This window comes from Blennius ocellaris (genome assembly GCF_963422515.1).
Source record: "Blennius ocellaris genome assembly, chromosome: 10".
In the NCBI taxonomy this organism is placed as follows: domain Eukaryota; kingdom Metazoa; phylum Chordata; class Actinopteri; order Blenniiformes; family Blenniidae; genus Blennius; species Blennius ocellaris.
The window spans coordinates 11,582,091-11,598,537 of record NC_137659.1 but is presented as its reverse complement, the minus strand read 5'-3'; the positions used below and the strand labels follow the sequence as shown (position 1 = coordinate 11,598,537).

Here is a 16,447-nt window from a genome sequence, read left to right as displayed (position 1 = left end):
GTCCTTTTTTTTTAATCTTGTTTCTAAATCAAAGTCAATTTGCCTTTGCATTTCAGACCGTAACTTAGCCAGAAATCGAAACAAATTTGAAAGGGAATTTTTTAGGTTATTTAAATCAAAATTGCACAAAGTAGTCCCTGAAACTTGGTGAGCAAGCAGTGCCACGGACACTGATACTTGGAAATGTAACACTATGGACACAGCATTTTGTTATTGCTTGATGTTGTTATCGGCCTCTTTTGGGCATATTATATCACCCTTTTCAAGTCCCTCACACGCCAGTGAATTGTAATTTCACCAAACACACCTCTGAATCTAATTTACTGCCTGGATTTCTTAGTTTCTATTATTGAGTTTAGTTAGGTCTTTAATTCAAACTCACAGCTTAATCAAACTGACCGATGAACTACTTACGCTAATGTGCTTTCAGGGGCAACAACTGTTTTGTAAATGGAGTCTGGCGGCATCGAGTAACAAGGTGGTGATTTAACTGCTTCTGTTTGCCGCTGGAAGAGTCTAATTGACTGCTACATTGATTGTATGAAGATGGACGATGTGACAGCGCACCACAAGTGAAACCAAAATGTCTTGATCGCCTTCTGCATGCTTGTTCCAGTACAGGTCATAAATCAGTGAGGATGGAACTTGAGTTCAACTAAGACATTTAGGCACACATCAGATGAATTCCTATCAAGTGTTCATTTGTTAAAATGCTCATATTCTCATGACTTGGCACTCATAACTTTCTGCAGTCAGGGGGAAATCATACTTCTATAACTGGTACTGAAGATAGTGGTGTCTTGGCTTCTTGCTTATTTTTATAGATGATTTCATCACACTTTCTTTTCATCCCTCTGTTGGTTTCTTATACATTTCAGAATGAAATGTACTCGTCACTTTTGATGCTCATCTTGCTTTTGCTCCATCATACATTGGAGCTGTACAAGCCGGTTTACAACCGCAGAACCTCGACTGGCGATTTTCTGGTTGTATTGTAATCGAGTAGAAAATATACGAGATTTGCTGGAGGATTTTACCTCTCTCTGCCATTTATATATCTCCCCCTTATTATGATTTGTAACCTTTAAAATATAAGTGGCCAGTGGCAGATATGTTGACAATAAATCTTTTTTCAAATTTTACCTTTTTTCCCCCACTTGTTTGCTTTTTTTTTTTTTTTTTATGTTTTAAAAAGAAATTTGTAAACTTTTTGAAAAACTCTATGGACTGTTGCATGTTTCATTGTTGTTTCAGTCCACAGCAGCACGATGCATCGTTTCATTGTCCATATCACAGCCTGCGAACCTCCATCTACTGCAGCCACTCCCATACACAATCCGATTTCGACTAATCTGAACTACCTTTTTAAAACATTCACTGTTTTCATTTTCTACATATTTAGTGATGCTGCCTCTAATATGTCATTGTTGTCACACTTTTGTAATGCCCATGGGCCATAAAGAAAAAAGCATTATAATGCTGGCACTCTTTTTGATTCTTCCCATTTTTACACTCTGCCTCTTAATGTAATGATGTGTCGAGAGCATGGAGTGATTCATGTGATAACAAGCCACAGCAATTTCATGGAGATGCTACTTCTCACTGAGTCAGGACCCCAGGGACGTGTGATAGAATCAGATCTAGAGCAAATAAAACCCCAGCCGAAACCACACTCATTTCTAACGCTGGCCTTCCTGATACACCCATGATAGTTTAAAACTCTTCCAGTGGGAACTTTGGTTATTTTATTTTTTTCCTTCACAAAATGGCAGCTGTCCAGTCTGAAACGACCACGATCTTTCTTTGTTAAGGTCCCCATTTAGATGTTATAACCTGTAATCAGGTGAGCTTCCTGCCAGATTTGGCATCAGCAGAAGTCGAGCAGTTTTTATCTCACGTCAGGTGTTTATTTGCAGCCCTGCATGGGATCTGCCGCAGTCTGACTGCAGCTTATTGCGAAGGGAGGCTCAATCCTGCTGGAGTTTACTCCACCACTCCTCGCCAGCACTGAAGGGAATGTGTGGATCCTTTTAATCTGCCACAAATACAACACATTGACCTCTGAGTGTAATTAAACAGCTGTGTGGCTGTATTCTTTTGGGGGGGGGGTTCACTCTCTGACGGAGCCCTGCAGGTAGTTAGGAGTCCTGTGAATGTCACGGCTGGGCTTCAAGCCGTTGCGGTATTTATGGATGGTTGTTTTATGCCAGGGGTCAGCCTGATTGAACAGGGTAGGTGATTTACGCAGTGATACATCAACTCAGGCTTTAAAATTTCATTTTAATACCAGCTCATTTAGAGGAGCAGGAGGAATTGACTGGAGGAGTAGTCTCTTGGGAATGTACATCAGTCACATCCTGACACATGGAGTCAGAGGGAAGACCCACTTTTGGAGTTCTCCCATGGCTTCCCTATGTGCGTGGTTTCCTTCCAATTCCCTCCGACTATCACATCAAATTGCAATGGAAATGTCTAATTGTATGCCCAATTTGTAGTCTTACATCGTTCATTCTGGTTTTCTTAGGATTTTGCACTGTCACTTTTTTTGTGAGACTGTCACTGTTCTCATCCAGAGCTATTCTTAGTTACTCTCCTAAGTCCTTTGTGGAAAGTGTTCCTTTAAAAAGACCAACTAATGATTAAAGTCATTTGACACAGTGGGACAGTGGCGGTGCCAGATCGGAGCATTAATCTCACTAATTAAAGTTGTGAATAATTTACTCTGTAGATATTTCAGGTGGTTCTGCCTGCTGAAGTGAAGCCCGACAGTTCAACAGCTCAGAGGTCCCAAACCACCGGACACCTGGTCCTGACAATGCCCCGGGTACGTACTGCCGGGCATCAAGGCTGCTGGAGGAGGCAAGAGCAGCGGGAGATCTTTTAGGCGAACTTTATGCTTTTTAGGAAAGTTTTACTATTTTGTCAGTGAGTGGTTTGCTGAAAGTTACTTGGCGTTTTATTGCAAATTCAAACTTTATGCCGTCACACACTGTGACATTTTCTATTAGCTGGATATGCTTTTCTTTTGACTGGCTGCTTTCTGACTCATTCACTGGCAAACCACATTCCTTTGTCGTTCCTCAACATTTTCTCACAGAGTATTCCTTATTGGTTCCCAAACATTTTACAAACGTGAGATAGTTGACTCTAATAATTGACTTGAGAGATCATTATAAACTGCATAAAAGTTGTTCTAATAGCTATATTCCACTGAGATGTGGGATGTGATGGAGCTGATGTTGCTGATATTGTCACAGACACCTTTTGTTAGGTTTATTGATTACAACTAGTTGTATAGATTTAGGAGGCACCTCAAATTACTATTATTAGTTACATGCAACTTTAAACAAATACATATTTGGGGGGACTTTAAAGAAAACTCCTGAAACTGAAGAGAAGAGAGTTCTTGCCAGTCAATCTGTGCCAATATCTTTCAAATCGTACAGCAGACTGGATAAAGCAACCCGCTTTATAAAACCCCTTTTCTCTCTTTTGAAACAGTTTCTCTGCTTGATGTTTGTTTACTATAGTTATTTGAGATTTTATTAAATGGGTTTCAAACATGCTTTTCTACTTTACAAATCCAGGAAAGGCTTGTTGTCTCAGAATTCATGTTTTTAAGTAGTTTCATCAGTGATTAAAGGTACAGCATGACCTAAAAGTCGGATGTCAAAGCCTAACAATAGTTCTCATAGGAAACATTTTAATGAATGTTATTAATTTACAATCTGCTCCTCTTTCTTTTCTGTTTTTTTCTGGACGTTTTTCCTACATTGATGTTTGATGAAACAAAAGTTTATAGTGACTATAAAAAGAAGCAGGTGCTGATATTGCAGAGTCAGCACTGCCACTATTAATCCTTCATATGGCCTCGGATACATCGGTCACCAGAGAGCTTGTAAACGTTCTGAAATCGATGTGTAAAAGCAGTTTGCAGAGGATAAATGCAAACATGTTGGGTTTGTCTGTGTCCTTTAGGCTGAAGGTGAAATCAGAGTGACAAAGACCACCCCACACCCACCCAGAGCACCTCTAAACAGACTCCGCAGCAGCTCACTGGAGGACAGTAAGAGGTAGGACTTCTCTCTGAACCAACTGGAGAAGGGAGAGCTTGATAGTCTGTGGCCACAGGTAAAAACAGATACTTTGCAATCCATATTTCATTATTATTATGTTACTTTCTTCAAAGGGCGACTGTGGGTCGATTGGTAGTGCAGGTCATTACTCAATCAGAAGTTTGCAGGTTCCACCCCCTCCATCTGTGCGGATGTAAAAGTGTCCTTGAGCAAGACACTGAATGCCAAAATGCTCCCAATGGATGGATTGTGCGCCATGCATGGCAGCCGCCTCCATTGGTATGTGAATGTAAAGAGCTTGGGGAAAAGTGCTAGACAAGTGAAATTTGTTTACAACACTGAGAAAGCAGATTGCAGATCTAAACATTATTGATCAATCAAAACTAAAGTACCTTCTGAATATATATTCTTCTTTAATCTTTGAATTGAACTCTAGAAATGGAATATTTTTTCTGGCAAATATTTCCTGAATGTTAGTGTTTTAACAAAAAGATTAAAAAGCTTAAAATTGAACTTAATAATCTGTGCACCTTACTTCCTAAAGTAAAGGTACAAAGAACAATAATAATACATTGTATTTTTTTGCTTGCTTACATGGGCTGTCTATTATCGTACTACAACAGTGCATTTCATTTGATCATTGTTGTACAAGTTAGCTATTTAATCCATTCTTCCTCTTCTCACTTTCTTGGACGACATCATTTAGATGTCAGGGCAAGTGAGTGAATCCAAGTCTGCCAAATGTCCATGAAACTGGAATTATTTGCCCATTAACTTGGCACGAAGTATATTCATTCGAAGTAAATCAAAAGATATCGTCATAATACTGAATTAATTCATCCATATGCTATAACACTTTATCCAATTTGTGGTTCCCGAGCACTGGAGATGAAAGGCAGGGCACTCGGTACACCATTCTGTCACAGGGCAACACAGAGAGACAGACGACCAGAATATGCAAGCTCCATACAAAACGGCCCCCAAGCCGTGCATTAAAATATCACATTCACAGCCAAAAAGCCATCCAGAAACTTAGCTCTTCTTACACGTAATATTCTGTTTATAGGATGCGACAAGATACCCTGACTTGGATCTGTTCCAGCATTGTAATCCTGTCTTCTTCTATTACGCTGATCATTTCAGTGAGGCATGTCTACTCAGCTGTTCTTGAACAACTTGAGTAACGTGTGTATAGACACCCGTGGTTGTGGTCTTTGTATTTATGATGACTCAAGCAGCTCTTCGGCTTACAATTGTTCTTGAATTTCTTTGTGTATTTGTGGAGTTTAGTAATGCACTTTCTTCAACAATGTCACCCCAGTGCACAAGATTGATTGAGACCAGGTTGGTTTTTAAATAGGGATTATTAATTTCTTCTTTGTGATGCTATAAAAGATAGATCAGTTTCTGTTGGGTGGAGAATTACTGCAAGATGTTGCTGTATACTACTAGAATTAGGTTCATATATATATATAGTGCTGATGATATCTGATATCACCACATACAGTAGATGTAACCTAAATTAGTTTCATTTTGAACTTTTAACCCAGCAGTGTCTTTAATGAAGCTTCTCACAGGTTCTATTCAATGACATACATTATTTTTAAGTTCTCAATAAAATGAACTGCTTTTTCCGATTTGAGATTTACTTTTTTTAGTAAAAACTACAAACACAAATGAGCCGCGGATCAGGGAAGCTGCACTGACGGCTCCCTCACTGCCAGTGATGTGACATTAACCTCACAGCCAAACTATGGCAAGAAAAGTTGCGAAAACATATATGCTAAAGGTTGCAAAATGTTGCATTTTTCAATAGATGTATCAAATATCTTTATGTGAAGGTTTCCTTCAATGTAAAAGGTTAAACCTGTTCAGGTTATGTGGACTTAAACATTTAGACTTTTTCAACAGATTAGAACATGGCTTAATCATGTAAAAATATAGTGAGGTTTATAAACCTTTTCAAGTGTTAGATTATTGGAATTCACACTGTAATCCAAATCTGTTTGTTTGTGGTGAGGACAGAGGATACAATAACAAGAGAAAGAACATGTTTGTAATATTAATAAGACATAAAGAGCAGCTAACAGCAGAGTTGTACCCTGCAGATATAACATAGTTTGTGTTTGTATGAATTTATCAGAGTCAAGCGTCAGTCTCAGTCGGCTCTGGTGTTGGTCTCTATTTGGCCTTGAGTTTGATGCGCACATATTTGAATGCCTGTGGCTTATCAGGTCCCCGTTGTCCCAATTACTGTTGCCTGGTGTATATTAAACACTCTGCACGGTTCATTTTATCAGCTATGTTGATGATAGCTCTCCCTGTGCTAATGACTGTGTGCTGGGCACAGATAACCTTGACCAGACGTGAAGCACCACGTTTGGAGAAAGTACAGTAAACGAGTAGAACACATCTATTCTGGGGCTCAGATTTTGCTTCAAGCAAACCACCAAACAGCTGCTGCTGGATTGTCTCTCTGCACCTCACCCTGTCTGTGTGTGAAACGTACCCACATCTCTGCAAATATCAAATGCATAAAATAGTCTTTAAAATACCTACAATTTGGGCCACATCATGGAGTAGTGGTTAGCACTACTCCTCATTCAAATCTGGCCTTGCAGACCTTTTGTGGGCCTCTCGAAATCCAAACAGATGCTTTCGAGGTTAGATGCGACTCTGAATTGTGGGCGGTTGACCTTTTAATTGATTAGTAAGCCGCCCTTCACCTATTGCCAGGATTGTCTCCATCACTGTGTGGCCCTGAGTTAGATGAATCATAGAGGAGATGAATGGAAAGAAGGATTGGCCCAAAATATTGGATTTCTTTATACATATGCATGTAGCTAATGTATATTTTAATATGTTTACCTCATTCTTCCTTTCAGTGGAAAGCTCTCATGAAGACACTTCTGTTTTATGAACATTTCAGCTTGATAGTCAGTAGCTAGCTGGAACACACATGCACAGCACAAGGCAGTGCCCAAGTTTCAGCGATGTGGCACCTACACAGTTCGGCCAGGACGGTTGGCGCAGCCAAACTGAATTGCCCGAAGGAAACTACGTCATTTTGTTTGATAGGACCCTGGAGTGCTAATGAGCTTTTTGTTCTTATAGAGTATGAATTGACCTGTAGTAGTTGTCCTTTAAAAAAATGTACTTCGGTGCATCCCTATTTGATATTAAGTTGAGGTTTTTGTATTGTCGCTGGTTTCCTTGCAGCCACTTTATGGTTACATTTGCTTGTGGGATCTGTATGTGTATCCTGTATATGCTATAGTGGTGCACCTACTTTAATTGATTGACTTCTTCTGTTTTGAGCCAGAAATGGACAGATATTCTCCCTGAGCTTCACAGCTTCACAACCTCACCTCCTAATGAGCACATTAGTCCTCAATCCTGATTCACTGAACACTCTGTTTCCTCTCCTTGCCTGAAGGGGCACTCGCCATTGTGCTATCATCATTATCATTTTATGACTGAGAGTCGCTTCGTGTCCTTCAGCTAGCCCCATCAAACAGTAAAGAGCCCCTCTTCAATCCTGCACCCTCAAATTAAACATTCGATAAAATGCTAAGCTGCTCCTGCACTACAGCAGGGTGGCACGTGAAAAGCGTTGCTGGCTGCTGAGTTATTGTCTCATTTGGACATGATTAGGAGGAACCTTTGACCTTAAGCTTTACCCACAGGTTCTATATTCTGCTTCCGGCAAGAATACAAATGGATCTGAAGGCCATAGTAGGTCTAAAATGTATTGGCTTGATAACAGAAGCCAGAGTGTAGAGTAAATGATATGATGAAATGAAATGTCAAATATTTTCTGAGATATACGGCTGGTGTCTGTCACCTCTGATAATGTTCAGGTCGGTTTAAAAGTCAAGGTCAATTGAGAAGGGAAAAAAAGTGTTGTTAAATTAAAACAATGGACCTTAGTGTTACTAACCAGTTAGCCTTTAATTCAAGGGGCTTAAAAAGCAATGATGAGTTCCATTAACAATCGAATGAAGGTTTGTGCAGAGCCAACTCAATAGAAAACAACATTTACGCTGGTCAGAAGAGGCAAAGGAGGATCAAAAAATGCCATGAGGACAAATCACCAAATTATATGATGAAAATTTAAAAAGCAAATATATATTTAGAACAGGACATTGTAAGAACACCTACGAGATATCCAGAAAATAACTATTATGTCGCTTTCCATGAAGCTTAGTCCAAATTGTCATACAAAAACCCCCAAATTTGCTTGTGAACTGGTGACATCTTTCTTGTAGGCGTCATGATTAAACACTCCTTCTACTGGCTTGGATTTGGAAGTCAGAAAAAAAGATAAACATTTTATTGGTTTAATTGAGCATTCAAGCAACAATCACTTTTGAACTGATAAACTCCTCAAAATAGTTTCTTTTGCATTTAGAAATGTTCCTAATGTTGGATAATAAAAACCTTTTGTGGTGGCTGACTTGATGAAAGATGTCACCAGCAGAGCAGCAATAAGCAGTTTTTTTTTCTTAATAATGCGTCATGTTTTTAATCCTTTATGCTTCTCTGTGTTTACATAAGAGAAGCTGCCCTGTTTATTTATATAACCCTGACCCCTCCTCCTCCGTCACACACCCTCTGAACTGCTCTGACATCTGACAAAGCGGCAAACGTGTACAAGAAATCACTTTATCAATATTGCACCATGGGCAGTTATTACTCCCCAGCTCTCTCATTATAACACATAGCTCCTGGTCTGATAAAAAGGTGTGAACACTTCGTTGCAGAGCCTGTTACCTGCGAGATGTAATGACCAATGGGCTTTTGCCTTGGGTAACCTATTACACGCAGCTGCTTTGGACCACCTAACCAGGAAGGACATTAGTAAGAGGAGCCCCGCACTAATGACTCCATCCATCTAATAAAGGGGGGTTGCCGATGATAAGGTTTATGCCTCACCAAGATGACTGTTGGGGGCTAAACTTAGACCAGGCTCTAAAATGTCATAAATCTTCAAAATCACCGTCCACCTCTTTATCATTAATGTACTCAAGCATCATTTGGATCCTTTACAATGTTATGATTTAAAGGAAACTAATGAGCTGAAGAGAGATGCTCTTCACAGGTCTCCCATTCATTGTGGTTGATTACAAGACAAAATGCAATGATAAATCACTTAGAGGTTAAAGGTAAACATATCCATATCTGAAGGAATTAGATGTGTTTTTATGTTTTGTTTTATTGTTAGATTTAAAAAAGGATTGTTTTATGATGAATCTTACTATAGGTTTGGAATACTAACCTTTAACAACTCTATAAAATAAAATAAAAAAAATATTTAAAAAAATTGCTCATTTAAAAAAACAAACAAACAAATTAAAAACAGCAACAACAAGGATAAGATCCAAGAAAATATCTTGGTCACTTCGAGTTGCTCGGTCTCAGTATTTAACGTTGTGGCCACTCCTGTGTATGCAGGAGGAACATAAAACTCAAAATACACATCCACCAACAACGATTTTGAAAAACACACAGATGTGATTTCATGTGTTCACAGCAATGACAATGGGATGTTGGTCTTGATTGATAGCCGCTCTCAGTGGGTCATTCAGGTATGTGGGCCAATAAAAAGACGTTGGTTATGTAGCTCGTGTCACTACATCAGCCATCTCAACGCTCTTCAAGGTTCTCCGCCTCCATGGGGAACAATTTTAACTTCAGTCTTGCCCAAGGACACTTGGACTCAGTGAGGTGGGAGCTCCAACTGCTCACCTTGGGATTCAAAGGTCATCTCTCGGAGCCTGCATTTATATGACCTCACCAAGACTGAGCTGTGATTAGCTTTGGTGAAACCACAACCCTGAATTGGATGAAGCGGTAGAAGATAGATGGGTTTGGATGGGTGGCAGTGCTCGTTTTCAGGGTTATTTAGTATCATATGCATGAAAAAAGTCCATAGTTTAAACTGATGGTGATGAGTTGTAAGTAACTATTGCTTTAAAAAATAAAAAATAAACACGATATTTGAATCAGAAAAGATTTCACTATCTTCCCATCCACCTTATCTACTTCCTCTGTATAGACAAGACACAACAGGTCTTGTGTTTGTTTGCTTCTTATCTGTACCTGAGCAGATGGGATTAAGATCAGACTTCTGACATCACCGATGGCTCGATCGCTACTCATTGCTGGAGACATCGAACAGAACATGCTGAGGCTCCAGCTGCCAGGTACAACTTGATTAAAACCCCATTACCAAACTGAGAGCGATACCCCTTAGCTCAGTCCCGGTGAAAGCCACGCCATGGCTATATTCCTGTAGACAGTCATGAGTCTCTTGATGGTTCTTGCAGTATTTGTGGCTCAGTTCACCTTCTGCATGTGGGTTTCTATCGCACTCCTCTGAATTCCCAAATTCTGAACCTGCGAGTGGTGACAACTTGTTGCTTTTTGTGGCTGAGCTAATTAGATTGAAGCGAGGCAGGTCATGGGAAAACTTGGCATGGGTGTAGGAAATGGTGTGAATGCTAGTTTCTTTGCAATTTAAAGTCTGTGACCAGTACACAGTCTTTAAGTGTAAGAGGGCATGGACTATTGCATTTTAAAAACTGTTAAGAGTCCAAAAGCAATTTGTCCATGCGGAATGTTACACGGCACAAAACGGAACCGTGACATACCTGTTTTGGAACTTTGTACAGGAGTTCCACTATTTACCTCCTTTCTTCTTGATACCATTGCAATGAGAAAGAAATTGTGTCCGAAAAACAAACAAAGAAAAGACAACGGCAATATTTTTCTGAGCCAAATGAAGGACAATTTCACCTGTATTGCAAAAGTTCAGTAAAACTGAACTAATGGTCTCTATAAAGGTACTCTTGACAAAGAAAAAAAAAAAACCAGCAGCTAAGGGTAAAACATTGCCTTTTGAAAACAGCCCTTTTAGTTTTCATTTCATGGACACATCCTTAGATCCAATGTATCTGTTTATGTATGTCATGTAGAGTGTGCCATCTGTTACACAGAGGCCAAAACCTGCTCATAGCTGATCACCACCAAATGAGTTTTCTCATTTTTCTGTGGAGCATGCAGCATTAACACATAGTTTAAACACTGTATGACATTTAATAAACTCCCGTTCTATAAATAGGCACAAGCTGACTGCTCCATCAGCAGGAAATAGGACCAAATTGCTTTCCCGTCTTCTTGGTCCAAGCTGGTAATTTTCCTGCAGCAGAGTGAACAAAGACGGCATCCGTGTGTTCACCATCCAGTATATACGTCCTGTGGCAGCTTTATTCCCTTCTCAATAAACAAGTGGCAGAATGTACAGACTAAGGAAGGAGCTCCACCTCCTCCTGTATCCTGCTGCTGTTTATTGTCAGCTGCTGTGAGGAGATTAAATTATAATATCCATACTCTTCCAGGAAAATCAGCACATTTCATTATTTTATTTTATTTTTTTCTTGCCTGTAGTCTCCACTTCTGATACGATATAGTGGGCATAATTACCAGTGTAGTCCATACTAAACTCGTATATTGCTGTTATGCATTAAAATGCAGCCCATGCATATATTCCTAATGCCATCTGTCATCTTGATGGTAGCAGTCAGGGAAACTCTGTTCAATCAAATAGTCACTGATGCAGATAAAAGCAGCTGCAGGGAAGGTGAGTGAGGAATTAAGTGATTTGGAAGGAGCTCATATTAAATAGGTGGTGGTTTTGACACTTGATCAGGGCATTCCCTGATGCCTACCAGACCTTCAAAAACATGGAGGACCTGCTGCAGAGATTAAGTCTCTCAGTTAGATTCTCTGTTGGTCTCTGTGGACAAAATCAGGGGAAAGAACTGTTAATATCCAGATGTTATAGGCTTTTTATTGTACCGGAGTACACATATTTATTTTGATTCAGCAGTAGCAAAAGCTTGCACAAATGATTATATTCAAAAGTGCATATAATATATGATAATGCAATAATAATATAAGATAATGCAACTTAAAAATCACAAGGCCGAATGGTGCGAATCAGTAACCAGAGGAGGGAATTGAGTCATCAGTCAGACTCTTAGGCTCACCCGCTAACATGGGACCCCGGCCGGGGACCCAGCCAGGGTCCAGACCATCCTGAGTGGAGGGTTTCAATGCATCGAAAAAAAACAACAACAAAAAAAAAAACTGTTGATCCAGTAAGGATACTTTTATACCCTGAGACATTCAAATTCAATCCCCTCTGGTTGGTTACATTTCATCCGCAGCATTTAGTCTTTTAAAATACCATTGGCACAGTCATTTAATGCATTCATCATCCTTGATTACATTTTCTCAAAGCAATATCATTGGTTTATTTTCACTGGCAGCACCAAATACAAAAGTGGATTTTTTTTTCTTTATTATGAGATGTTTAAAATCAAAATCAAGTTTTGAGTTTGAATATCTCGTAATGTATTCATGATACAACCTGGGCTCACTGTAAAATTCCGATATAACATAAAACTCTCTAAAGTATGGAGCCGCTAAGATATTCATAGATGCCTTCATAGAGGAAAAAATATGTGCTCTTGGAGATATTCAAATATTGGATATGACGTCCAGAGATAAGATACAGGGCTTTATGCCATATAACACCCGGACAGGAATGCATAGAAGCACAGTCATATTTACAGTTGGAAGGCTTAACTACATGTCCAGGGCTGTGCCATATATCACATCTATATCAGATCCTGTATTGACTTCTGCACATTAAATCTTGAAAGTTAGATGTCTCTGCAACAAGATGAAAGACAATCGATTTATTTTCCTCCACAAGGTTAAACCTACAATGTTTGACCTCTGTGTTGTTTCACAGAAGGTGATAACATAAAAATAAAAGGAATACACGGTAATTGATAGTGGTTACGTCTTCATTGTTTTTTTTATTATTATTTCATAGAATTACATACTGTTGAGCATGACAAAACAATTGTATGCATTACGAAACTTTGCATTGTCATGTGGCTGCATGTCTCATAAAGTCAGTATTTACAAAAAACAAAGAACAAATTACTGTAGGTAAATGAAATGCTTACATTTTGGCCCCGAATTGTTACCTCTGACGAATAACAATTACATACTGGCCTAATAAAGTTTTTCTGTGCTCCGTCATCCATATAAAGAACATTACCTCCTGGTTTCATTTCTCTTGGTGACTGACCACTCTTGTGTTTCTTGAACAAGTGGAACATACTTTTTTACTTTTTTATTGTTTCTAGAATATGTTAGAAAAGTACTGCACCTGTTGTCATCACCTCTTAGGCCCTTTTTACACAGCATTTTCAAGTGAAAAGGGAAAACTTGGAGCCACTGAAGACATAGCCTTTGCTCCATGTAAATGGGGGGAAAACACAAGAACAGTATTTCAAAAACAAACTTTTTGAAATACTGTTGTTGCACATGTACACAATGGCCGTAGTAAATAATTCTTCTGCACATGCACGAGTCGATGCCTCCCAGTGTCAGGACTCCCAGTCCATATTCTCCTGAGACTTGGTAGATTTATAGTTGACAGTCAGCCGGAATAGCAATACAACTTAGTCGTCTCTCCATACTAATGTCTGTGTACTCACTGTATACTACATTGCTCTCTGAGCGCACGAATGTGTGGATTCAGTGCAAAAACAAACAACAGCACCCACTAGTGGCCCAACATGAAAACTGAATTATTGTCTGCGTTTCTTCAGTTTCTCTGTTAATGGACATCTTTTTTAAAACATTGCTGTCCAAATGCTAATCTTTTCTGAAACAAAAACACCAAAACAATGAATTTTCAGTTGAAAAGTTGTCATGTAAATGGAGCCTTCAACTTAACAAGTGTTAATGTAAAATGGTCTCTTTTCCAAGCTAAAGTTATCAGAATTTAACAGAGTTACTGGGCAATAGAAGCTTTTCTGACCTTGTTCTCTCTTTTCTGTTTTTCACTTTGCAGAAAAGCTCATGTTCCCGAGAGGTTGGAAGTCGACCCCAGCAAGCGCACAACCATTGACCTGGCCAACATTGTGCCACACAAGGAAGGCACACCAAGTCCACTGGAAGGATCCAGGACAGCTCAAGTCACTGCTCACCTCTCTGAAGGCGTCGTGGATGACTCTGATATGCCGCCGCTCATATAAGACTTCTGACAACTGGGTTGCAGAAGGCCGCTGTGTTACTTTAAGCCTCCCACTCATCATCTATTCAGTTAAAAGTTGTTTTTACAAAAAGCTGACTATTGCATACGTGTAATACAGTGTATACGTTTTGTGTTATTCATAACTAAGAAAAAAAGTTTATGTGGTTAATGACAATATTCAGTTTAGTTTTTGCTTTTTGTCCTCCTCCACTGATTCCCCTTGATTGTTGTCAGCTGTGCCTCGTTGAGTGTTTCCCTAGGCTTGTTGGTGGTGAGTTCACATGTTCATCTGTTTCTCTTTCCCAGATTTATTATCTGTTTACCCGACATTTTGATATTAAGACTTCTGTATTAGCTATTTAATTTATTAAAGGTCTTTTGTTTGTGCATTTGGGATCTCTCGGTCCCTGACTAAATGATGCCACTCATACAATTTGCTCCCGTCTCCATGCTTTGCTGCCCTGAAGCTAATTGGCTTTACAGATTATGAGAAGAGACGCTTTTACCTTATTTCAAATGTAAATATAACAGAATTACAGAGTGTTATATTGTAAAACATGAACTTTCAGCAGATAAAGCAGACAAAGTTTGTATATGGTATCCTTGTCAATGAAATCAAGTCAGTCACAAAATGACATTTTTCTTTTCAAAGTATTCCATCCCTTCTTCCAGCTTCTAAAGTACCTTTTGTTTCTCTGGCCATGTTGACACATACCCAGTTTATTTGTTTTTTTAATGACTATTTCCCTCTCTTATGTTTAAAAAAAAATCTTCATTTACACATACCCACACATACAGCTTGTTCAGAGCTGCTATGATCATGCCAAACATGTAGGGGGCAGTGTCGCAAGAAGCATGAAGCCATGATAGCCAATCAGAATCCTGGAAAAAAAAACAGGATGTCATGAATTGTGGCATCAATGTCCGCCTACCAGCCTTTAGATGGAAACAGAGACATGGATTTTATCCATGATCTCCACTGTGGCCCGAGTTTTCAGCAATCACAGTTTGTGGTGAGTATTAGCTGTGTTTATGTGTAAATGTGCGGTCCAAACACAGAGAAATATCACAGTTTGTTTTTTTCAGACACCCAGGTATGTGTAAACGTGGCCTCAATCTGTATGTTTGTATTTCAAATCTCCACTGAATCCCTCTCATCCAGAAAGTACAATGAGTCCTGAAGTATTGACACTGTAACCACTTAAATTTTACAAGTGCTTCAGTAACAGTCTATTTGATAAGTTTGACAGATTTTTTGAGTTTTTGAGGTCTAAATATCATTTCATCCAAACCTCTGAAAAGCGCTAAGTGTCTGTTCAGCTGCCTCGGTTCAACGGGTTGTCTCAACAAGTCGTCACAAAGCTCACTATATACTTGGCCAGTTTTAAGAAGGATGCTCTTCCTGTCGCATTGAGGATTCCTGCCAGGTCCCCCACATTCAAGGTCAAAACTAAACCCAATGCACCACGAGGGGGGACTCGAGAGACCATTTCAATAAATATTCACAATTTCTATTGTGTTTCTTTTTAGACTCTTAGAGAGGTTGGATTCAGGCGAAAAGATCAGAGGACTAAACTGCTGTCAATAAACAGCCGAACATCAGCCAGAAAATTAAGCTATTAAATATTGCTTTTGCAGAGTTAACTGTGCAGCTGTTTAGTTTTTGCTCCAAAAGCTGGAAAATCGATCCGCTGAGCTGTGGCTGCTTCGCCTGTGGCCCGTTGCAGTGTTGCTTTGGATGCTATTGTTTTTGCTCTTCTGTGTTGCCTCCTTTCTTGTGAGGCTCCTCCCGAGTGCCTTCCTCACAGTGCAGAAACACACTCTGCCAGACTTGGATCAGAGAGACTCGTCCATGCACCCAGAGGACACCAGTCCAAACATATTCAGCTCTCCTTGAAACTCCACTCACAGTCTCCGGGGTCCTCACTTTCTTCAGAGTTGTCACCTCCTAAATCTTGAAGGTTACGATTTCATCGTCTCCTCCTCTCCTCCTTCCTAAGAATCTTTGCTATAGCCGTGGCGTGTCAAGAAATTATTTTGGCATCGGATCATTTTTCACTCCCGACAATTCTTTTATCGGCCATCGATCTATATTTGGACTCTTTTCATCTTGGCGACCAGTTTGATGTTTGAGTTAGAAACGAGCCTGTCCAGAAATATTGTTTGTGATGTCTCTCTTTTTAACCAATCACTTTATATGTGTCTACTATAATATTATCATTTATCTTTTCTGCTGAATGGAATCTGTGTT

General features: G+C 39.4%; 1 protein-coding gene across 1 annotated transcript in view; it reads left to right on the top strand.

Annotated features, from left to right (window-relative positions):
* dnaaf11 (dynein axonemal assembly factor 11) overlaps positions 1–14,197 on the top strand; it is a gene marked incomplete at both ends in the record, with an annotated part of 29,321 nt that extends 15,124 nt beyond the window's left edge. Inside the window, 3 exons of the mRNA XM_080503025.1 lie at positions 2,729–2,824; positions 3,979–4,073; positions 14,014–14,197. Of these exons, the coding sequence (XP_080359151.1) occupies positions 2,729–2,824; positions 3,979–4,073; positions 14,014–14,197 (375 nt within the window). The remainder of the gene's footprint in view (positions 1–2,728; positions 2,825–3,978; positions 4,074–14,013) is intronic.
* Positions 14,198–16,447: the final 2,250 nt, after the last annotated feature.